Source organism: Zootoca vivipara, chromosome 3 (genome assembly GCF_965207765.1).
Source record: "Zootoca vivipara chromosome 3, rZooViv2.hap1.1, whole genome shotgun sequence".
Lineage (NCBI taxonomy): Eukaryota > Metazoa > Chordata > Lepidosauria > Squamata > Lacertidae > Zootoca > Zootoca vivipara.
The window spans coordinates 71,123,006-71,148,662 of NC_142586.1; the positions used below are offsets into that span (position 1 = coordinate 71,123,006).

The 25,657-nt window shown below is 45.8% G+C and overlaps 1 protein-coding gene across 1 annotated transcript in view; it reads right to left on the reverse strand.

Annotated features, from left to right (window-relative positions):
* THBS2 (thrombospondin 2) overlaps positions 1-6,640 on the reverse strand; it is a 47,543-nt gene extending 40,903 nt beyond the window's left edge. Inside the window, exons 1-3 of the mRNA XM_035108527.3 lie at positions 6,267-6,640; positions 3,717-3,791; positions 1,721-2,277 (exon numbers count right to left, since the gene is read on the reverse strand). Of these exons, the coding sequence (XP_034964418.1) occupies positions 1,721-2,277; positions 3,717-3,791; positions 6,267-6,273 (639 nt within the window). The 5' untranslated portion in view covers positions 6,274-6,640. The remainder of the gene's footprint in view (positions 1-1,720; positions 2,278-3,716; positions 3,792-6,266) is intronic.
* Positions 6,641-25,657: the final 19,017 nt, after the last annotated feature.

Sequence of the window (25,657 nt, forward strand, 5' to 3'; positions counted from 1 at the left end):
TTCAGTCTGCCTTCAGCCAGCCCCCACCTGCCTGCCTGCCTGCTTCCTTCCTTGCAGCCAGGCCATAGGATGGCACTGCCTGTCAGCCTCCTCCCACTGTCCCTCAGTGTTGGCCTTGGAAAACTTGATCAGGGAAAAGCAAAGGAGAGGAACACAACCAGAATTTGTTGGCTCCGTCTGTCCTTGGCTCCACCTAGTGTTGGTCACCTTGCCATCCCAACAAACACCAGCCTCTACTATGTGGTTAAGTTAATTCTTTAGCCATCAGAAAGTGGAGCTTTTGGCTCATCCTGTGAGGAATCATCCAGTTGAAGGAAAAGCAAAGGTAGTATTCTAATAGTCAAGAGATCGAGCACCCTTGGAGGATTTCTTCAGGAATGGTATGGGGTTCATTTTTACCTGACCATGACATTTGCCATTGAGGCCAGAAGAAGATGCAGTGCAGAACAATGGATTCCTGCCAAAAACAGCAGCCCCTGTGTTTCCCTCCTCTCCTCATAAGTGTAGCTAACAAACTGTGTGGCTGATCTTATTAAGTCATTCCCCCATCCTACCCCAGACATGACAGCCAGTGAGGTGTAGATGTTACAGCCGCAAATCTTAACAGACGCTGTCAGTGCAATTTCTCCCCAGGAGCAAACCTCACTGACTTTAATGGAGCTTACTCCCTGGTAACTGTGTAGAGGACTGAAGCCCATATGGCCTCCATGCTGCCAATCTACAACTTTTGGTGGACATTCAGAGGTTTGGATATAGCAAGTGGGCCAAAAAGTGTCAGGGTTTTAGACAGCTCCTTCTCCCATCTTGGAGTGGCTTCTGGACAAACAGCTGAAGAGACTTGTTGCATAGTGCTCACCCACCTTTATGGAAAACATCTCCATTTTCACTCCTGTGACCTTGGCACAGAGCAAAGATGAATCAAACAGAGATAGCCCTTCCTCACTTGGGGCAAATATTCCTGCATCCATATACAATTAGATTAAGTATGTGTGAAGAGCTGTCAGAAAGAGATCAGCACTGTCATTGCACCAAAGTCAAGGGAGAAGCTGGTTCTCCAAAAGTGCCAATTGAATCCCCTCTAATTCTGGTCTAAGAGTTTACATTGTTAAGCATACATAAGGCAAACTAAGACCCACTAAGTTCATGGGGACTTTCATCCACATAAACAGGATCCGGGGCCAGCACAAGACATTCTGCTGTCTGAGGCAGAGCAGCCACCGTTTCACCACATTCCTCCCGTGCCCACGGATTTCTCCCTCTGCTGCGCAAATTTGCCACCCTTCTCATTGCACAGTCCAAGACAAAGGTCTCAGTGGGGCTACTAGGTATGCAGCCCTCTGTCAGGATCTCATTATAAGGCTGCAGTCTTGTTCACACCAACCTTGGAGGAAACCTCATTGAATTCATTACACTGGTACCTCAGGTTAAGAACTTAATTCGTTCTGGAGGTCCGTTCTTAACCTGAAACTGTTCTTAACCTGAGGTACCACTTTAGCTAATGGGGCCTCCCACCACCTCCGTGCCACTGCTGCACAATTTCTGTTCTCATCCTGAAGCAAAGTTCTTAACCCAAGGTACTATTTCTGGGTTAGTCTGTAACCTGAAGTGTCTGTAACCTGAAGTGTCTGTAATCCAAGGTACCACTGTACAACCTCTGGGTAGATATGCATAGGGATTGAACTGCACATCATTGACCTCACAGGTGTTGTAGGTTACCTACCCGAAAGTGAGTTTCTCTGGCAGATCCTTTTGTCACATACATTCTACTTTTCTCTGCTTTCAGGTTTTCATAGAAAGGCTCCTCCAGGCTCACACTGTCAATGAGGTCGCAACCAACATAGAGACTGTAGTTTTCCCCGGCTACTTGTACGGTGATGTTCTTCCATAGTGAATCGGCTAGGTCCACGTCTTCCAAAAGATACTTCTTCCGGAAGCCATCTACCCAATAGGAAAGTTCGAGTGAATTTTCTCGGCCATTGGAAACAATCTCAAACTGGCGTTGACCGGTGCCAGGGCCGTCCAGTGCCAAGAGGGTGCCCCTGGACAGCCTGTCCTGCCTGAAAGTGGCTACAAGAAGGAAGCCCTCGTTTCGCTGTATCAGTTTAATAATCTGCTTTAATTTCTCCGAGTTTACCGGAGGTATGTGATCAAACCGGATGAAGCGGTATGCTGGGAGACTGGAATTGTTGCCCCGAAATACTTTTGCTCCAATTGTCTTCCTGTTTATGTTGCTTATTTGCAGCAAGTCAAAAGTGGGCTCGTCCTCTTGGCCGTCATCTGCAAAGGCAACAACATGAAGGAACATGATTAACAAAGAAATGTAAGGCATGGGGTTATCTCATTAACCCTCACTTTATGACGCAGGTCACAGATTTTCACAGATGGAATAAACTTAAGTTAATTTGTTCAAGGCCAGCCAGCTAAATGGAAATGGACACTTAAGTCTCCCTGATCAAAATCCAAGACACTTCCAATGAGCCACACTGACTTAAATGATGAAGAAAATGATCTGACGCTTAGGGTGGGTGCATGCTCAGGGAACCATCAAACATTATAGAGAAACAGTAGTAGCAGTCCATGCAGATGAGTGATCAGTCAAACTTGGCAGTCCACCTAGCCTGACCGTCCTCTTAAGGGACTTGTAGAAGATTCTCTCCTAGCCCTGCTATCTGAGATTGAACCTGGGACCACATATAGGCAATGTTACGAGTCCTACCATTGAAGCCCCCATCCAATTGGGATTATGGCAATCTGAAAATGGTGGCTCTTATGTGTCTTTGCCTATTACTTCTTTCTAATGGGATGTGAATAATGGCTGTTCATTTGGCACAAAACACCAAATTCAATGACTCCATCTACTTGGTACTGCTTCTTGGAAAATGTGTGGAAAATATCCTTCATGAAACGGAATGGCTTAGATCCAGATATGTCTTACTCAAGTTGAAATATATTTCCACTTGTACATGACTGCCCCCCAAAATTCTCCTAATTTATCTGTATTGCTGCAGACTCCCAGACCCCATCATGTGCCTCAACTCTCAGGATTGATTTTTTTTGGGGGGGGGCAGATGTGATACAAAATAGTGGGCAAGGGGGGGTGCAGAAAACCCCACTGTAGTTGGAAGGGAGCCAGGAAACCGCACTGGCTATGTAGAAGTCTTCTCTGGATCCAGTCCAACAAAATTTCAGATCAAACTGTCTGCAAATATCCAAAGTGACAACCTGGATGCCTTAGGGATGCCATATATAAGCTACTCTGAATTTTCTTAGGGAATAGTAGGATATCAATGCAACAAACAAACAAACAAACAAAGCATTTTTTGTCATTTTTCAGCTTGCTAGCTGAATCCTAATTTCCAACAAGGAGAGCCAAAATATAAATACATTTTAGCCAACTAAGTAGTTGGTGCTCTAAAGGGGGGAGGAGGTCTTTACACCACAAATTATTTTTACCAATTGATGCCAACCCTCAATTTGATCTACATACATATCCCTCCACTTTCCTTGATGCATTTATAGTAAGGTATACTATCTATGCAGGCTAGTTTCATATTTCAGGCATGCGATGGAAAGAAATAATTGAGCAATTATTCTCAAGACCAAGCCAAGTGAGCGAGCAGAAGCCAAGCTCTTTTTAAGCATCAGGCTATGGTTGCCAGAGCTTTCGTCCACTCTGGAAATACTTGGCCTCAATGCTACGATATTTAAAGACCTACCTTGAGCCTCTGAGGAAATCCAAAAAGCTAGCAAGATCGTCAGCCACAACAGCCAGCTCCTGTCCTGCATAATGCCTATGAACAAAGCAAGATGTGCACATTGTTGATACTTTTGTCTGTTTTTAAATTTTCCCATGTCTCCCACAAGCTTACAACAGAAACAACTACTTTGAAAGCAAATGTTGGTTCTGTCAGATGCTATTTCATTGTTTATTTATGTCACCTATTTCTAAATTGTTCTTCATCAATTAATTGCCATTCTATATTTATGCTTCGCTGTTGTGTTGTTTACTTGCAAACCACTCAGAAAACTTTCACTGTTGTGTGGTAGACAAAGATTAAAAATCAAACCCATCAATCGGGCATTTTTAATGAATCCTGGTATATACTGCACTGCAAACAGGACATTTATTACTTCTGACAATGCCTCTATATGTGTGAGAACCCAGGTGCTTGATCCTGGCTTGATTATGAGAACATTAGTGAAAGCACACACTTTAAATGCACTGTGCAGGGGGAGGGGGGAGGCTCAAGTGTTTAATATCCTTCCTAATAAATTCAAGGAAATATATATGATACAACCAGAATTGTCTTCAAAAGTTTTCCATGAGACGTCTGGGCTCTCAGATAGTCTACTAGTTATTGCATCTCTTAAATCCACTTTTGGCAAGCCGTAGAGCTACATTCTTGAAAGATAATGGTATTTCCAGCAGCATTTCACATGTAATTTAACTTATATATTAAGCTACAATAGCAAATTCCAGTCTCTCCCTGTCTCAGTCACACTCATTCACACATACATACTCTTTTACTGCTGGAAAGGCAGAGACAGCCTGCTTCTCTATACCAATTGTATTACATCAGGATGAAGTGGTGCTACATATCCAATCCAATCTGCACTCCAAACTCCAGTTACCTGGGAGTAAACCTCATTGTATTCGGCAGCATTTGCTTCTGAGTAGACACTGTTAGAACTGCAGCCCAAATCTTAGGGAAGTCAACAAGCACAAGAATGGGCTACACATCTGTCTTGTGTCTGAATGGACTCAGGAGAGTAGACCTAGCCCTCTGCCCGATACATTTCTTGATGATGTCTATACATCCAAACTTCTTGAATGGATGCAAATTTAAACTCATGACCCAGCCAAAGTTATAGGTCTACAGCTGCAATCCGGAGTATATTCACTAGGTGTCCCATTGAACTAAGTGGCATTTGTTTCTGGGTAAATCTCCCCCATTCACAGCTTGCATCATTATTTGCTGCACTTTCCCAAAGAAGACACCCAAAACTGGATATTTTTTGTGCAAGGTGAATATTTCCAGAAGTGGGGCTGTGCACATAATTAATTCCTCTGCTTAATTATGGTTGGATTGTACGCGCTACGGGCTACAAGGATCGCACCGTACTTTGAAGTCACCTTATCAACCCATGTCCTTAGTTATCATAAGAAAATCAGTGCCATCCCTAGACACAGAAAGTCTACAATGATGCTATAGACAAAGGCCAGGTTCCCCTTAGGAAGGTCTGCTGTCCTGCTTGAACTCCAGTGAAATGAATGAGAGTTCTCATGCGGTTCCCATCACTCTCACAGGGATTTGTACATGAGAACTTCCTCATGACAGTGCCCCAAAGGAGTTGCTGCATCTTAGCCTTGAGCCCATTTTTTGGGAAGTATGATTCCTCTTTCCAGCTGCAAGTCTTATTTACATGGCAGTAAGTCTCACTGAGCTCAGTGGGACTTCCTTCTAAAGAGAGATATCTAGGGTTGTACCATACAATGCACTAGATATTGATCAGACCTGTCAAACTGCTGTGAGCTTTTACTTTGTGTGTGTGTTCCTAGCTGCCATTCCTGACAGCAGGGCTTGCACAGGAAAACTTCCCAGTGGTGGATTGTGCCCTTTCTTCATCCAAAAGATCTACTCCCTTTTTGAGCCCAGCAAAAAAAAGAAGAAGAAGAAGCTTTCTTTACAAGGAAGAATTAGGGAAAGAATGAAAAAAAATCGGAGAAACTGCCCAAGATTGTTGACCAGCAAAGGGGTTGAAAAAGGCAAGAATTGGGGCCAGTGCGATCTTAATCGTCCCATTCTGTTGGATGACATTCCCCTACGATTTACTCAGAACAGACCCACTGAAATTAACGAACATGCTTGAGTTAGGTCCATTCGATTCAATGAGCCTACTCTGAGTAAAACTTAGTTGCATACCACCCACTGAATTCAATGACCCTTACTCCCAGGTAAGCGGAGTTAGGATTGCAGCCTTAGGCTCCAGTCCTAGGCACCCTTCTAGGTTGGAAAACTGCACACATAGGATGCTTGCACTTAATCTCCTTTGAAGTCAACGGGACTTGGGTCCTGCGATCTCTCCCCCTTGATTTGGCACCAGCCCATTTTCTTTTTTTATTAAGACGACCCTAGGGAGCAAGTCTCCTTTAACTCCTTAGAGGTGGTGCTGCCCGGGTCTCTCGAGGGCGTCCCTGCGTTGACCCCCACCCATCCACCCACAATCCGGCTCCAACCTGTCCCCGCTGCTCCCAGTGTCGTTACCTGGCATGCAAGTCCCCCGCGATGCTCTTGAGAGCTGCCGCTTCCCAATGCAACTCCAAGCAGGCGGCGGGTTTCCAAAGTCCCGTGGCGAGAGCGCGAAGCCAACTCAGCTCCCTGCAAGGGCAAGTCCTCGGCCGGGGAGGGGCGCGCAAAAAACCCGCTTCGCCTCTTAGCCGGGCTTCTTTTCAAAGCGGCGCTCGGCTCGCCTGCTTTATATAGGCTCCTTTCGCATGCGAGGCCTGTCAATCAGCCAGCGGAGGAAACGCTCTTGGAAGGCGTCCCTCCGCGGCAATGACATAATTCCCCATTCCGAGCGGACAATTTGCTCGCTCGCCTACCTGGAAAGCGATCCCACATCCAGCCACATCCTGAACCCATAGCTGCCAAGTTTTCCCTTTTCTCGCGAGGAAGCCTATTCAGCATAAGGGAAAATCCCTTAAAAAAAGGGATAACTTGGCAGCTATGCCTGAACCACAAGAATCACCCCCCCCCCCAATAAAAAAAAAATTGGCAGCTCTTCGTCTGGGGAAGGGGAGGAGCGAGAGGAAGAGGCAGGGTCACACCTCCCATTCCTAATCACTTGGGAGGAATTTGGGTGTTTGGGGTTTTTTTGTTTCTGTTTTCACCCAGGGATCTGATGATCCAGCTGGATTTCTTGGTGGCACAAACGGGTCCAGATTCTGGATGGCCGCTTGGAGAAGAAGCAAAAAAAAAAAAAAGAATGCTGAGGAACAGAGAGTTACAAAGTAATAATAATAATTTTATTATTTATACCCCGCTCATTTGGCTGGGTTTCCCCAGCCACTCTTCACCCAAAGCTGAAGAAGTGCCTTGTAGGCCAACTACCCTCCCCCTGCTTCTCGGTGTAGAAAATTTTATGCATTTATTGCATTTTTAATCCCACCTTTTTCCCCTTCAAGTTGCTCCAGGTGGCATTCGTGGTTCTCCTCAATTAACCCTGTGAGGTAAGGCAGGCTGAGAAGCAGCGACTGACCTGAGGTCACCCAGTGAGTTTCATGGCTGGCTGGGTGGGGATTTGAACCCTAGTCTTCCAGGTCTCATTCCAGCACACTAACCACTGCACTATACTGGCTCTCCACACAGAAGCTACAGCAGCCTGTGCCAACGTGGTGCCCTCAAGATGGGGTTAGTGGGAGTTGTAGTCTAAAAACTCTGGAGGACACCAGGTTGGCACAGGTGGATTGAGCATTCCCAAATCCTAACAGATGGCTGCCCAGCCTTTGCTGGAAGATCTCCAGCAAGGAAGAGCTTTACATTCTTCTGCCACACAGCTGCACACAGGAAGTGGGAAGAAATCCTCGTTTCCTCCAAGGGTAAGGCACGTGACCAAGCACAGCTTCCTTACCCCCCATCCCAGGAGGAGAGAGAGTCAGTCTCAGGACTACTACTACTACTGTTGTTGTACCCTGCACATCTGGCTGGGTTTCCCCAGCCATTCTGGGTGGCTTATAGCAAGGGCGTACCCACCACGGGGCAAGTTAGGGCAGCTGCCCTACTCTAGAAGCAGGGCTGGTGGGCAGAGGCGGAGCACAGCCCGGCGGAGCGCGAGTTCGCCATTCCCGCCGCGCCGCGCCGCACCCTCCCTCCAGCTCCCCGGCGCGCCCTCAGGCAAGGCCAAGCACGGCGGGGAACCAGGGAGCGCGGCGCGGTGGGCGGGAACGCCGAACTCGCGCTCTGCTGGGCTGGGCTCCGCCTCCGCCCACCAGCCCTGCTTCTAGGGAGGGGCACAGCCCGGCGGAGCGCGAGTTCGCCGTTCCCGCCCACTTTGTGGCCCCTCCCCTTCCGTGCCTTGGCCCCTCCCCTTGCCCCCCCCCCCTAGTTTTGATCCTGGGTACGCCCATGGCTTATAGCATATCTTTAAAGGTAAAGATAAAGGTACCCCTGACCATTAGGTCCAGTCGTGGACAACTCAGGAAGTTGAGGAAGCCGGCGTTTGTCCGCAGACAGCTTCCAGGTCATGTGGCCAGCATGACTAAGCCACTTCTGGCAAACCAGAGCAGCGCACGGAAACGCTGTTTACCTTCCTGCCAGAGCAGTACCTATTTATCTACTTGCACTTGACGTGTTTTCAAACTGCTAGGTGGGCAGGAGCTGGGACCGAGCAATGGGAGCTCACACCATCGCGGGGATTCGAACCGCCGACCTTCTGATCGGCAAGCCCTAGGCTCTGTGGGCTAGACCACAGAGCCATCCGCGTCCCATATCTTTAAAACATAATAAAAACATCAGACAATAACCTCCCGATACAGGGATGCCTTCAGATGTCTTCTAAAAGTTGTATAATTCTTAAGATCTGAAGGGAGGGTGTTCCACAGGGCAGGTGCCACTACCAAGAAGGCCCTCTGCCTGATTCCCTGTAACGTCACAGTGAGGGAACCAACAGAAGACCCTCGGAGGAGGACCTCAGTGTCTGGGTTGAACGATGGAGGTGGAGATGCTCCTTGAGATATACTGGGCCAAAGCCGTTTAGGGTTTAAAACAGGCTTAGGCAAACTCGGCCCTCCAGATGTTTTGGGACAAGAACTCCCATCATCCCTAGCTAACAAGACCAGTGGTCAGAGATGATGGGAGTAGTGGCGCCCGCCCTGTGGAACGCCCTCCCATCGGAGGTCAAGGAGAAAAACAACTACCTGACATTTAGAAAACGTCTAAAGGCAGCCCTGTTTAAGGAAGTTTTTAATCTGTGATATTTTAATGTATTTTGGTATTTGTTGGAAGCCGCCCAGAGTGGCGGGGGAAACCCAGCCAGATGGGCAGGGTATAAATAATAAATAGTAGTAGTAGTAGTAGTAGTTCCAAAACATCTGGAGGGCCAAGTTTGCCTATGCCTGGTTTAAAAGGTCAGCACCAACACTTTGAATTGTGCTCGGAAACGTACTGGGAGCCAGTGAAGATCCTTGAGGACCAGTGTTATATGGTCCCAGTGTCTGCTCCCAGTCACCAGTCTAGCTGCTGCATTCTGGATTAGTTGTAGTTTCCAAGTCACCTTCAAAGGTAGCCCCGCGTGGAGCACATTGCAGCTGTCCAAGCGGGAGATAACCAATGCATGTACCACTCTGGCAAGACATAGTGGTCATCTTTCTAAGTCCTTTCTTTGCATATAGGAAAGACTAAGTTACCAGTAGGTACTTGTTCTTGAAGAACAGCTGCCTACCTGAGCCCTGCACTCATCAATAGTACAAAGGTGATGCTGGTGGGTGCAGGATGGGGGAAGAACATCAGACTGTTGCTAGACATTGCTGTAAGATCCTGTGAGTTCATCCTGTTCACACAAGGACCTTGCACTTGCACTGGCTGCCCATCTACTCCTGAGCCAAGTTTAAGGTCCAGGGCCATTTTGCTGGATACAGGCCAGTGACTTCTACCTCTCTGTTCTCTGCTTTTGATGCTCATTTTATGTAGTGTTTGTTAATAATAAAAATGTTTTTTTAAAAAATATATAAAATTAAGTTCCCAGGATTGAGAAGCATTTCCACACACTGTTTACAAAATTGTCTACACTGACTGGCAGCAGCTCTCCAATGTTTCAGACACAAGAGACATTCCCAGCCTTGCCTGGAGATGCCAGGGATTGAACCTGTGACCTTCTCCATGCAAATGTTCTATCACTGAGCTATGGTCCTTCCCCAGTCAGCCATACAAGTACAAAGGAGCCTTTGGAGTGTCTCCACCCCTATAGTTCTGACTGGACACTGAGGTCCAGCGGCAAGGGCCTTCTGGCGGTTCCCTCACTGTGAGAAGCAAAGCTACAGGGAACCAGGCAGAGGGCCTTCTCGGTAGTGGCACCCGTCCTGTGGAATGCCCTCCCATCAGATGTCAAAGAGATAAACAACTACCTGACATTTAGAAGACATCTGAAGGCAGCCCTGTTTAGGGAAGTTTTTAATGTGTGACATTTAATGTATTTTAATCTTTGTTGGAAGCCGCCCAGGGTGGCTGGGGAAACCCAGCCGGATGGGCGGGGTACAAATAATAAATTATTATTATTATTATTATTATTATTATTATTATTATTATTATTTGGACAGGATGATGCAGGCAGCCACCTTCTTATTTACAGCTGAACATGAGGAGGAGGCATTTGGGGGGATCAGAAGCAAGTTCAGAGGTAGGTATTATATATCCATTGCAGAGAGGGGGAGGGAGGCTTGGACTAGATGGCCCTTGGGGTCCCTTCCAACTCTACAATTCTATGCTTCCCAATCAACATCAGTCTTCTCCCTCCAGAAAGCTCTTAGTAACACAGACAGGAAAAGCTACCATTCCGCCAGAGAGATGTGCAGAGACCTCCATGCTGGCAGGTGGATGTGATTGACAGGACATTCAACATGCTTGGAACAAGGACCTTCTTGTTAAGACCTAAGAGTACTACTTGTCTCTCACTTGTCATGTTTCCTAAGATTGCTCCTTGTCTCTAACGCTGAAGAACAGGATGGCTCACGGTAGCATGCATGGTCCGATGTAAGATAAAAAGGAAGACTCTCTTTTGAGAATTTTCAGAGGATGCTTCTTTCCCAACCAGCTTGCACGTATTATCAGTAATATGGGGAGGCTTCTAGGCAAGTATCCTGATAAACGTGTACTGTAGTATCCCTCTTTTTAGACATTAAACACTGGGTGCATTGTGCCTATGAGCAGGATTTCGGTTATTGACAGTGCAATCTTTTTATGCATGCCTACTCAGAAGTCAGCCTCATTTGTTTCGATGGGACTTCCTCCCAAGCAGTTGCATATAGCAGTGTTTCCCAATTGGTGGTCCGCAGACCCCAAGGGGTCCATGTAACCCACCCTGGGTGTTCATGGCACATACCTGTCAACTTCAGGGACATCCTGTTGGGGGGGCTGTGCTTTTGTGTGAGAGCACATTGGCCACAAACATGCGAGCCAAATGCACATCTTGCCCCAGTTTGTGGCGCCCCCAAATGGTGCCGTACTCTTGTGTTGGTCATGTGACTCACGCGGGCGCATGGCCTGGAAGATGTGCCTCCCAGTTTTGTGCTGGGACACACTGAAGGGTGTGGTGGCACTATTCACATATCAAAAACTTCCACAGAGACATCAACATTTTCAAAAATAGGGGGGTCCATGGCTCTGCTTTTTAAAAACAGGGAGTTCTCAGTGCTTAGCTATTGGGAGCCACTGGTGTACAGGACTGCAGCCTAAAAGTATGTTTTGCTGCAAACCAAGATGAAAGCACAGGATCCATTTTCTCTCAAGGAGAAGCCTGTCAAAAAAGAGATGGGCGCAAAGCAATTGTGTGTGATTCAGAAACATGCCTACCACACTTACTGACTGTTCCAATTGCTGAACTTCAAAAGTTTTGGGAAGCCGTGCCTGACGTGGATTCCTTCTCCCTGTTTCTAGCAACACTGTCTCCTTGGCAGCCGCACTAGCGTGTGGAATAAACCTGGCCCTCATTAGCTGGGTTGGTGCAAGGCTTGAGGCCAGATAGCAGCAGCAGTTGCTGCCCCTGCCTCCCCAGCTCCAGTGTCAGGACAGAGCTAGGGGGGAGGCATGGAGAGGGAATGGAAGAGCTGCATATTTCACTTCTGGAGATGCTGGCATGCTGGGGAGGGGGGGGTGGAGAGAGAAGCTGCAGAGCAGCAGGAGTCCAGAGGGAGGGAGACTGACAGAGCACTCAGAAGGATCCAGCTGCAAGGCAAGAGCCAGAGGGGAAATGTCTTCAGCGCATAACGCTACGCTATACAGGCTCCAGACAGGAAATTCTCCACCTTGCTCTGCCTCACCTCTAGATGTGTAGACTGGTTTTATGAAGTGGGGTCACACTTAAAAAGCGGCTGGAGAATTCAAGGTTCCTTTCTGCTGTTTCCTAGTTCAGGTCTTCTGCTTCTAATTCTCACGGACAGCAGATGGTGGTAACATTCTTCTTCTTTGGCGATCACTCGTAGACGAGTAAGATTGTCTTCCATAAACTCGGTTTTAACAATGGGTCCATAAGTGACTGTGGAGGCCAATTCTGGATCCACACATCCTTCCACAGTGGGGACATTGGTTTCCAGGCGGGAGTTGATCACTGTGTGGATCTGCCAAGCGTGCCTTCCTCTTAGCACGTTTCTCCCTTGCGTCCTGAGATCAAGTTTCTTCAAAGCCCATGACACCTTTGATAAATGCTGTTCTCCAACTGGAGCACTTGCAGGCCAGTGTTTCCCAGTTGTCAGTGTTTATTCCTGAACTTGCACCCTAGGAAGAGTCCTACTGCATCAGACAAAGCAGTCTCCTGCCTGTGTTGTGATTCCCAGCCACTGGCATTCAGAGACACACTGTCCCTGATGCTGAAGGTACTCTATTGAAGGGGCTCCCAGCCTTTTTGGTGTGGCAACTCACTTACCGTACTTGGTAAGGTGACCCCTCAATTAATCATCACGTGAATTTTGGACTGAAGGCCTTCTTTGCCACCAGCGAGCAATTCCCAAGTATTAAAATGTAAGACTCTGGGCTTTCTGGGTTTTGGTTACAAGCATCAACACTGCACTATAACATGCCAACAGAACAAAAAGTTGTAAGAGGCATTCATCATACCACTTAATGATTACAAGTGATAATTGTTTGGGGTTTTCTTATAAAAGCTATGACCCACCACAGATGGGTCGTGACCCACAGTTTGAGAAATTCTGCTGTATAGTCACTGTGACTAGTAGCTTTTGCTAGCCTTATGCTCCATGAATAGGAAGTCCCCGAGTAAATTTAAAAAAGGTAAAGGACCCAGTCAAAGGTGACTATGGGGTTGTGGTGCTCATCTCACTTTCAGGCCGAGGGAGCCGGCGTTTGTCCACAGACAACTTTCCGGGTCATGTGGCCAGCAGGACTAAACTGCTTCTGGTGCAATGGAACACTGTGAGAGAAACTAGAGCACATGGAATCGCTGCAGCAGTACCTATTTATCTACTTGCACTGGTGTGCTTTTGAACTGCTAGGTTGGCAGGAGCCGAGACAGAGCAACGGGAGCTCACCCCGTCATGGGGATTTGAACCGCCGACCTTCTGATCGGTAAGCCCAAGAGGCTCAGTGGTTTCGACCACAGCCCCACCTGTGTCCTGAGTGCACCAACACAGTCTCCACTTGCATTTTTCAGTAACTGGTATTCAGAGATCAGTAGCCATTGCTAGTCCTATCCTCTGCGCATCTGATAAAACTCGTTTAAATGCATACCAGTTGGTGACCATTACTGCATGTGTGAGCTCACCCCTCCGGTAGAAAGCCTCGTTTTGAATCCTAAATAGAATTCTGTGAGAGAACTGGATTTGCCTCAGGAGTAAAAACGAAAGACGCTTTGCATTATAAACCCTAGAACTTTTTCTTCAGCACCTGTTTAGCGTATTTGGGGATTTGTCATATTTTATCCCCATATATGCTCTGCTGAAGAGGTCAACAATTCCAAAACATTTAGAAAACCATGAAGAATGGTCTCCTGCTAAGAGAGCTCACTCTGCATTTGAGCATGGAGAATCCTGGATGGAACCTATATTGTTTTCTTGCTGTAGGTTCCAAGCTGTATTTTAAGTTTCATCTGGAGGCCCTTTCATCATCCAAGGCACTTATGGTGCCTTTGCCACATGATTCTTCCCCCTGCTAAGGAGACAAGAGGCTGCGTTCAATTAGAATAATTGATAACTGCTCCCATTTTGTGGAAAGCTGCTTCAGATTTTTTTAAGCACCATCATTTTCAAACCTGAGGGGGGTTCAAATCTTGTCCTATCCGTTATGTACCATATATAAAAAATAAGGGCCCAAGCTGTAGATTTTGGGGTGCTCTGTCTCTGGCTTTGTTTTGGAAATCCTAATCTCCAGCGCTTTCCTTCACTGTTGCTGATCTATTGATGTAATGTTCTGAGCTTGTAGCAACAACTCCACAAGGCCTTCATGAGGTGCTGGAACTCTGATCTTGATAAAATTGCCATAGGTGCCTACTTCAGCCTTCAGCCAATGAGAATTTTAATCCAAAACATATGGAAGAAACTGGGTTGCCAAAAAGCTCCCCTGCTTGCTAATTTTCCTCACTCACCAAGGACCTTACAAAAAAGCAAAAGGTTTGGCTCACACGTCACAGGTCCAGCTCCCGTGCTGTCACTCAGAGTTGCCATGATCAAACAGCAGCCCTTTTCCTGCTAAATTTTAGTAACTTCAGGTATGAGATCTCTGTTTTGTAGGGTCTTTACTATGCATTGAGCAAGCAGTTCTAGCAAATTACTGTCTAGGTTTCTTAAAATTGACTGTGCATGGTACCCCCACTCACTCTCTTACTGGCTTCAGATCAATCAAGAGACTATCAAAGGTTTCTTTTCCCCAAAAAATAAAAATAAATCCTTTAGCAAATTTATTGCTTCTGTTACTACCCACATACTATATGCCAAGGAAATTAAGCTTATGATGTGTGACATAATTCCACCCACCCATTTTGGTGATACTACAATGCTTGTCCATTTATTCAATATTCTACTGTGACTATACATTTGAGAGAAACCAATGATACACTCCTTTGATGACATCGCCTCTGTCCCAGCCTCTTTTTTAAGACAAGAGCCAACACTGATATGCTAAAATGTGTCCGCGCACACACACTTACTTTACTGGCTGGCAGGGCGAAATATATGAAACAACCAGATCAGTAGTGACACGTGCCAGGTTGTAATCTGTAAATTCAGTCCAATAAATGTTAACAAAGTTATTAAAAAATGAAACTAAAGTAACACAGAGTTTTGATGATGCCATAGAATAAGGGCTGGAGACTCCGGCAGGCAAAGAAGTTCACCTCTGTTCAATTTCTGCAAATATTCACATATTTCCCCCTTAGGGAACCAGAAACTCCAATAAACTTTCCTATGTTGGATTCATTCACTATCCCAAGAAAGTGACTGGTAACATGCAAATGTGTTTTAAACAGGCTGTGAAATTACAGTAATAAAGTTGTGCATAAACACAAAAGTGTGTGTGTGTGTGTGTGTGTGTGTGTGTGTGTATGTGTATGTGTAGATGATAGATAGATAGATAGATTAGATGATAGATAGATAGATAGATAGATAGATAGATAGATAGATAGATAGATAGATATAGAAGAGTTTGGATTTGATATCCCGCTTTATCACTACCCTAAGGAGCCTCAAAGCGGCTAACATTCTCCTTTCCCTTCCTCCCCTACAACAGACACCTGTGAGGTAGGTGGGGCTGAGAGACTTCAGAGAAGTGTGACTAGCCCAAGGTCACCCAGCAGCTGCATGTGGAGGAGCGGAGACGCAAACCTGGTTCACCAGATTAGGAGTCTACCGCTCTTAACCACTACACCACACTGGCTAGATAGATAGATAGATAGATAGATAGATAGATAGATAGATAGATAGATAGATAGATGAAGTCCAGGCATTTAGAACCATAAATCAACAATTATCCAGGGCAGGTTAGGCAACCTAAGGTTGTTTACCCAGCCCACAAGCCGCCCCCGAACTGACCTGCCCCCTCGACAAGTCCCCGTGCGCTGCGCTAAACTGGCGCAGTGCGGTGCAGGGACTCGCTTCCGCAGTGCCGGAAATTGCATCTGCGCAGACGCCAGAAATTGTGGGCACGCACACACAATCTGCCCCACAGAGGGATCTCTGCTGGAGTGAACCGGTCCAGGCAAGGTAAACCTTGCTGACCCCTGGTCCAGAGCATGGATTCGCTGTTATGGCAGAAGTAAGACACTCTTGGGGTGTTAATGCTGTGAACCCCTCCGTCGTAGGCTCAGGTTGTATATATGTGTAAATAAACCATATATTATAAAGACACCACCTCATTTCAAAGGCAACACAAATGCTTGATAAGTACATTGAACCCCTGGAACCACATTGCTTTGAGATTGGGGTGGCATGCCACAATAAATTTCTGGCTAGATCCAGTAATTACATATAACAAAGGGGAGCAAGACAGCAGTTCTCCTTTGCAGAAAGTGTGTTTCCCTCTTCTTGCTTATGTGTGTGGGGTTCTTTATCCTGGCATCCCCAGTTGTTGGGACTACAGCTGGGTTGGCTGTTTGTATAGCGAAGCTTATATTTCCATTTGGGCACAAATAAAGTCAAATCTGGGAGTGAAATAAACAGATGCAGAGCAAATCAAAAGACATGCACAGAACCCGGGAACATTCGGGCCTCGGTACTGGTGCTACCCAATCTGTTATGGATTAGCACCTCCCGCCCGCCCACAATCTATCAAATGTGGCAGACAAATCCTGCCAATGAATGTAGCAACCAAAATGCCATCTGAAGTCATTGTTTTCATGAAAAATCAGTGTTTGGCATGTAGAAATCCCTGTCATGGAATGATGTGTGAGTCACAAGGCTGGGAATATATCTCAGCTGATGATTTGTGGCATTAATGGGAGAAGGTCAACCCTTTGGTCTGCTTGGAAGACCAGTTTGCTTAGGAATTTCATTTCGGTGTCTCATCCAGCTTCTGCATTACGGAAGTTTGTGTAAGTATGCAGTAACAGCCAAAAATGCTTTCCAGAATTTCCACAACACAAAGGCCTGCCAGAGGTTTCTATTGCGGTTTCATCTCTCTGAAGGGTCGGCTCCTGCAGTGGGCCAGCCAGGGCGCTGGCCAAGGGCCCAAGAGCTCAGAAAGGCCCCTCACTGGCCCCGGCCCCACCCTGCAGGCAGCCCTCTGGGGTGGGACAAGCAGTGCAACAACCTTGGCCCTGGGCTTTAGGAGGTTCCATGTTGATAACAGCCACAGTTGGCTCCTTGCAGCTAATGCTACCTAAGAGTAGCCACTCTCTGAGCTCTGACTGCACAGCACACACTGGAGGTGCAAGAACTTACATCTCAGTAACTTTATTCTGGGATATAACAGTAGACAACCTTTATTTGGGATATACATGTGTAGCTAACTTTCATTCATTCATTCATTTATATTACAACCTGGCCATTTCCTGACTAAAATATTAGGAATTGAGACACAACCGGTGGCAAGGTTACAAGCTTGTTTGTTTATTAAATTTCCATACTGCTCTTCATCCAAGGATCACAATGTGGTTTACAACACACAAAAGTTCAATACATACTATATTTTGCTACATCTGCAATGTTTATAACATTAAGCAGTCATTTTGGACTCACAGCTGTCCATGGAGGCACAGGTTAATTCTGTATCCAGGGCAGCTGTTTATCAGCTCCATCTGGTCCGCAGGCTGAGACCCTACCTGCCCGCGGACTGTCTCGCCAGAGTGGTGCATGCTCTAGTTATCTCTTGCTTGGACTACTGCAATGTGCTCTACGTGGGGCTACCTTTGAAGGTGACTCGGAAACTACAACTAATCCAGAATGCGGCAGCTAGACTGGTGACTGGGAGCAGCCACCAAGACCACATAACACCAGTCTTGAAAGACCTGCATTGGCTCCCAGTAGGTTTCAAGCACAATTCAAAGTGTTGGTGCTGACCTTTAAAGCCCTAAACAGCCTTGGCCCAGTATACCTGAAGGAGCGTCTCCACCTCCATCGTTCTGCCCGGACACTGAAGTCCAGTGCCGAGGGCCTTCTGGTGGTTCCCTTGCTACGAGAAGCCAAGTTACAGGGAACCAGGCAGAGGGCCTTCTCGATAGTGGCACCTGCCCTGTGGAACGCCCTCTCACCAGATGTCAAAAAGAAAAATAACTACCAGACTTTTAGAGGACATCTGAAGGCAGCCCTGTTTAGGGAAGCTTTTAATCTTTAAGAAATTAGTGTGTTCTAATATTTCTGTTGGAAGCTGCCCAGAGTGGCTGGGGAAACCCAGCCAGATGGGCGGGGTATAAATTATTATTATTATTATTATTATTATTATTATTATTATTATTATTGCAGCAAAGTATATAAACCTATCAATTCTGAAGGAAGGACAGAGCGTGAAGCTGAGGCTCCAATACTTTGGCCACCTCATGAGAAGAGAGGAATCCTTGGAAAAGACCCTGATGTTGCGAAAGATGGAGGGCACTAGGAGAAGGGGACGACAGAGGACGAGATGGTTGGACAGTGTTCTCGAAGCTACCAACATGAGTTTGACCAAACTGCGGGAGGCAGTGGAAAACAGGAGTGCCTGGCGTGCTCTGGTCCATGGGGTCACGAAGACTCGGACACGACTAAACAACTAAACAACAACAATATACATTGCAATAATATCTACGTTGTAAGGCTTGCATTGCACATTGTTTATTTTCCTAGTTTCGACTGAAATCATCCTCCCATTTACCTGGTAGTAAGCTTCATTTAATTCAAAAGGACTTACTTCTGATAAGGTATGGTTAGGATTGGGCTGCTATGTGTTTTCTTCAAGGAGAAACAAAACATTTTAGTTTTGCGTATGCTCTAGTGGAGCAGAAGCTTTGGATTCCTCTGCCAGGACTACCCCACCAGTCTAGTTCTTATTTTTTAAACAAACTTTCCAAGGCGGAGAATAATGTAAAACAAACAGACGTGGTATAGAGATATTATAGAGATAATATTTTCTCTACTTTCCTACATACATACACCCACACCACTTTGGGGGCCTATTCCATAGAGTACAGAATTCTGTTTCTTGATATTCACACTAATTTAACTTAATTTTCTATGTTCATAGTATTGCTTTTCTTTTCTGATTCAGAAGGCTCTCCATCTGACATGCCATCCGTGTTACAAAACCTTCTGGAAGTTCTAGCCTTTAAGTAGCTTAAAAATTAATTTGGAGAGCAGAAGCCCAAACCAGCAATTCTCAATGGAGACCAAGGCCCTGGACAGATTATAAATTGAATCTGTTACAAGAGAGAGAAGCATGGAAAGCAGAAAGAATAAATAGCTCGTTCTAGGGACAGAAATGCCTTTTGCCAGGTTTTCTTTTGCGATGCACTATTCATGGAAGATAATTCTCTGGCTCATGGAAAAAGCAACATCATTTTTGGATGTATCTGCCATTCTACCTCAGCCCAATCGGTATGTAGTATAATCCCAACAAATACCTCTCAAAGTTTTGGAGCAATATTGTGCAATATATCAGGGCTGTCTATTTCACTTGTGCAGACTTGGAAACCCTCCATTCTGTTCTTTCCATTGACATTCATACCAATACTGACTGTGGCAAAAAGCATCTTTTCCGTGTTAGTGCATATAAACTGCATCACTGAGATTTTTCTCATTGTCCGGACCTCTTCCTCAGCAGACGCTCTACCTTCCCCTGCCTAATTTGCTTAAAAAGACATGGTTATCTCATTCCACAACCCTGTTGAAGCGCACATCACACACTACAGTGAGGATGAGGAGAAACCATTGTAATGCTTCACACTGAGCCCAGCCAATCCCAGTGCTGCTTGTTCTAGCTAACAGGGACTTGCCAAGACACCAGGCGGGATTTTTACTGCTATTCTCCCTGCCTAAAAAAAGAAAGATTCCAGAAGTCCTTCCCCTGCTTGTGCATAATGTAATGAAGAAAGTTTTAGGTCCATAGTTGACAGACTGGCTTAATAAAGATCTTTCTGGAATGCTGATAGAAATTTTCCTGAAAGTCTGAGTCAAGCTTTTAGGGGGCCAGACTTAGGGGCCTTGACGTTTAGACCTTGGAAAATGCTTTCACAGTAGCCATTAGTTATTACGGTTCACAGAGAGGTAGAGCTGAGGGAGCAAGAAAAATGTTCCTGCAAAGTCCACTTTTTGACATCTGAGTTCAGCTCTGACCTGCCAGACTCAATGGGTCATTATAAGGAAAAACCTTCCCTAGACTGGCCATGTGAACAAGAGGACAGAGCCAGGCAGAGGGCAAGGGAAGATGGCAGGAGGGAATAGTAGCAGGTTACCTCTCGGAAGTTTTTTCTTCACATTAAGAGGCCTACTGGGAAGAACCGTTTTAGATTATCTGTCCGTTTCGATCATGCATTATTCACAGGCATCTCATTTTGTTGGGGGGGGGGAAGCAGCTGGAGAACCCCTAGAACAGAATGTGTGGAGGGAAATTTTCCCATCGGGCAAGCTGCGATACTTGTGCAAACAAGAGCACAATGGTGCGGTCTAGGCAATATCTCTTAAATGTGCTAATCTGAGCAACTGAGTCAGGATGATCCAGAATTGACCTCCACAGTCACTTACGGTCTCATTGTTAAAACCGTGTTTATGGAAGACAATCTTACTCAGCTACGAGTGATCACCAAAGGAAGAAGAAGAAGAAGAAGAAGAAGAAGAAGAAGAAGAAGAAGAAGAAGAAGAAGAAGAAGAAGAAGAAGAAGAAGAAGAAGAAGAAGAAGGTCAGAGGGAGGGTGAAGACAGAATGGATCCCTGACTCTTGATGGTTTTCAAAATTTACTGCTATTCTTTCTTTCCTTGGGGAAAATTTTATGGTTTTGTATTGCATTCTATTGCTGTTTTTTCTGTTTTATTGTTCCATATATAGAGCTGGAAGCAACTATCAGGTCCCACTTGCAAGGACTTTCACTAGTGCAACAGAGCATTCCCTCCATGTGCTCCCCATGACACACACACACCCCAATGTCTCTGTGAGGATGGGAGAACCCTCTGATGGCAGCGGGGAGGAGATGGGAGATCATTCCATCAGACAAGCAGAACTGCTTGTACTTACAGAGTGCTCTCCTTAGTGAGTCACTGAATTCCTCCCATAGTATTTGTTTCTTTTGTAAACCACCTAGAGACTATTTTAGCACTAAGTGGTATATAAGTATGTGGAATAAATAAGTAAAAGCCACAAGAGAAGTGCTTTATCTATTTCATTTATTTCCTTTCACGTCCGTGAAGTAGAGCCACAACCTGAGCTGGGGGAAAGTGAACATTATTTCAGGATTTATTTATTTTTACTGATTTACAGTTTAGTTATTTATTATTATTATTATTATTATACAGACGGACTTCATGGGCTTCCAGGAAATACATAAACAGCTCTCTGCAGCAGGCAGATAAGAAATACAAAAAATGCAGGCAAACGGAGCAGAAGATGTTTTCTTAGGATGGAGTGATGTGTCACATTTGCCCGGCCCTTGCCTGTTTGGTTTTAACTGCTCCCTTGCAGAAAAGTCAGATTGTACAATGAAAACTGCTTAACCAGCAAGTACAAGTAGCATTTGAGGTGAGCAATAAAAAGAAAATATGGAAAAGAGTGATTCTGAAACAAATATTTTTGGCTCAGTATGAAAATTTTCAAGAGCCAAAATAGGCATGGTTTTTTGTTTTTTGTTTTTTGTTTTTATTCGGCGGATTCTGGAGAAAATGTTCTCAAAACCACACTTTCCCACTCAGGCGTTTATTGCTTAGCATTCCTAAGTCTGGAAAAAAGTGTGCAGCTCTTCTGAGTGTAAATCATCATTTCCATTCCTTTTCTCCTCTCTTCTAATTCACAGCACCTGATCTCGCTTTGGCCAGTGCAGACTCCACTATAGATTTTTCCCCAAAGTGGGGAAAAAAGAGTTCTGTTTTGCCATCAGTTGAAAGTAACCCTTGAGACTCCCCAAGGAGGTAAAAAATATGTCTATAAGAACTGCAGAAAGGATGGGGGTGGGGGCAGAGACCCACTGATATCTTAAATGTGAAATGTGATGGAGGAATCCGCCCCACTCTCAAATTGCTAGAAAGTAATACGAATGGTTGCTCTACTGGAGAACAGCACACAGCATACGTAGCACCTTCCAACACTCGCAGCAGCTGTGAGGAGAGCTGCCAACTTCTCATTTGGTCTGAGCTTCTGTACCTTTAATAGCTGCAAGGCATGGATGTGTTTGGCTGCTCTGACTTTCCTCCATTCCTGACGACTTCTGAAAATCCACAAGGGAGATTTAAGCCCCTCTCCTCCCATTTGTGAAGTCCCCACCCATCGCAGCTTATGTGGTAAGTTGAGCCAAGGAAACCAGGTGCCGAAGGCCAAGTTGTGTCACTGAAGTGGGGGACCTGTCTCTCGGCAATACCATTTCAGACTGCAAACTGGAGGTATCCTTGATGGAATGCCCCCTCCCCTTTATGGAGGTGTGTGTGTGTTTGTGTGTGTTTTTGTGTGTGTGTGTGTGTGTGTGTGTGTAAACAGGCCAGCTCTTCCCAGGCTTGAAATGGAAACCTCAAAGTCTGAGGCTAGGTCCTAGCCAAGTAAGCTACTGGCTCAATCTTTGTGCTCAATCTTCAGAGTCCTCTTGCATTTTAAAATGAGTAGGAATAGGTAATGTGTGCTCCTATGACTGAGAAACTCCAAGGGCCTTCTGGCGGTTCCCTCACTGTGAGAAGTGAGGTTACAGGGAACCAGGCACAGGGCCTTCTCGGTGGTGGTGCCCGCCCTGTGGAACTGCCTCCCATCAGATGTCAAGGAAATAAACAAGTATCTGACTTTTAGAAGACACCTGAAGGCAGCCCTGTTTAGGGGAGCTTTTAACATTGGATGTTTTATTGTGTTTTTAATATTCTGTTGGGAGCTGCTCAGAGTGGCTGAGGAAACCCAGCCAAATGGGTGGGGTATAAATAATAAATTATTATTATTATTATTATTATTATTATTATTATTATTATTATTATTATTATTAAGGACTGGTGTACTCTCCAGGTTTGGCATCTGGTTTGGCTTCCCACAGCCCCATGGTATATGTTTTAATGGTTGCTCCACTGCAGGTCATTTGTTGCATCCCACAAAAGCTTTCCTTGCATTGCCAATACCTGATAAAACACTGCTACAAAATCCTGACCAGTAGTTAAATCAGGGGTACACTGATAGCAGAGCCATCACATCCATGCTTATTTGCCCTGCAACTTATGAGATGGGACTGCAAGGTATATTTACTTCCTATTACTGCATTACAGCCCTTATTAATTTTAAACATACATTTTTCACTTCTCCAAAGGGAGAACTATATTTGGTAAGTGAGTGTGTGTGTGTGTGTGTGTGTGTCTAATCTCCTATCTACCCACTAGCGAGAAATGAACCTTTAATGAGGAGCATTTTAATGAGAAGGTTTTTCCTCCTTAGTTCCCTTATTTCAGCCCTCGGAGGGATCTGACATTTCCCTGCATTCATTACTCCAGTCTTGGATAGACAGCTACCTCCCAACAGTGCCATTTAAGTCCCAGTTTATGTACACCTGCAGTGGAAATGGGGGCGGAATCACTGCATGAATCAGACTTTTATCTGACAGAGGGGAGTTTTAATTCTTCAGGTTTGACAAAACGATGAATACAAAAAGTCAAAGCCTGCTCCTATGTGAAAAGCCTCGACTGTAAAGTTTAAGATTGCAGCACCGAGTTTCCAAAACATTCACTTCTAAGAAATAACTACTCCACAAAACATTGGTGCATGTAGCATCAGATGTTATGTTTTACAGTTTCAGGAATTTCTCAGAGTAAGGAACTGACCAGATCTGGCAGTAGCATTCTCTCTGAGAGTGGAGGAACAAAAGGGCACCACTCAACAGAACAAAGACTTATTAAAAAAAATGAGTCAACCCTCAAAATGTGCTAAGGGTTTATTTATTTTCAGAAGAATCCCAAGAGCTTGCATAGTGCATTCTGGGTATATCATGCCTTTTCTCATCAGAGGCAATCATCACTTATTGCCTTCTGAATAATGGGTTAATATTTTTCGGGGAGGTCTAGCACAAAAAGGAGTGAAAGAGTCGGATTGTAAGATGATAGCTGTCAAAGATAGGCGCAAACACGCAAATCAGAATGAGGGAGCATCTGCCCTCCCTACCCACTCAGAAGACCATCCTTGCCTTCTGCATCCCATACAGGATCATAATATTCAGTGCAGTTTATATGCATAAAATCCAATACATGTATACCCAATGGCATACCCAATGCTCAGGTTTTATCTGGGAAATCTATTGAATGAAATTAGCTTATGCTTGTTAAGTTTTACTCACATTGGCCATGTTTGAATGTTATGCCCTTGTGTGGATATTGTGGTGTGTCAGCAGCAGGGCAGTCACACTAGTGGCCAGATATATTCTTGTTTCCTCTCCACATATATGAGTCAAATCAGGATATGTGGAATCTGATACAGCCCACAGAAGCTCCTCATTCAGGCAAGAAGAATGACCGCTTCCCACATCAAATGAGGGGCGACTTTTTCACGGTCACACGCAGCCCCCTAGATCCCAGAGCGGCCCCTGGTAGTTCAGACTGGTGTCCTCCCCTGGCTAGATACCTGGGGTCTCCGCCTACCTCAGCCAATCCTGCCTAGGGAGGCGTTGCCAGGGGATTGACCAGGTAAGGGGAGGGATTTTCCAGCACACACAAAGAAGGTGATTCTGAGATTACCTGAGAAGCAGCAGTCGGCTCCAGAGCTTCTCCCACCCTCCACACCCTCATTTAAGTCTTATTTTGCAGGTTAACCTCTTTTTCCACAGATATGCAGGCGCTGCTATGTTAGGGCTGCTGTTGAAGGGCCGGAAAGGAATTTCCTTGCATTCACAGGTTTTGTCTTTCCCGTAGCAATACGTCACAACTTTGGCAGTTTCATTGGGCGGAATCATAGAATCATAGAGTTGGGAGAGACCACAAGGGCAGGGCCTGCACGTTCATTAAGGCGAACTAGGCAGCTGCCTAGGGCGCCAAAATGGAGGGGGCACTGGCCAGCCTGCCCGCCGCCCCCCGGTGCTGCCTGGGGCCACCTCAACTGTGCCTGTCAGCTGTTGAGCAGCTTCAGGCCGCTCTCCCGAGGCGCACGTGCCTCTGGAGAGCGGCTTGAAGCCACTCAACAGCTGACAGGCACAGTGGAGGCAGGCCCAGGCCTGCGCTCCTCGCGCAAAGCTCTGGAGGTGCATGGGGAGTGTGAGCCTGGGGCCACCTCGCTGTGCCTCTCAGCTGTTTTTTATTTTATTTTTTATTTTTATTTTTTCTATTTCTATTTCTTCTATTTTCTATTCTTATTTATTTATTTATTTTTATTTTATTTTTTATTCTGCTTTTATTTTTTCTAAAAAGGTCAACAACTCTGGGAAATGGGGGGGGGGTGCTAGAAGGTGATCTCGCCTAGGGCGCAAAAAACCTTAGCACCAGCCCTGCACAAGGGCCATCCTGTCCAACCCCCTGCCAAGCAGGAAACACCATCCTTTTGGCTATCTTCCTAAAGGGGGGGGCTGAGGTGGTGACCTCACCCCCTTTGTGGCGTCAAGATCAGGGTTCCCCCATTAAAGGGGTCTTGGGAGGAGGCATTGGCCATACACCGAGTGGTTGTCATTGCTCTCCCCCTCCAGTGGCGGCGAATGGGGACAGGCTCCCTCTGCCTGTACATATGTTCTACAGAGCCAGCCCAACCAACCCCCTTACATTCTGGATAACCCTGAAGTCCCCCAGATCCCCGGCTGGGGACTGGGAAGGGTAAACACCCAATGCCTGAGCCAAGGTCTCCCTACATCTGAATCTTAATAAAGTTGTGGCCAATTTTAATCCCAT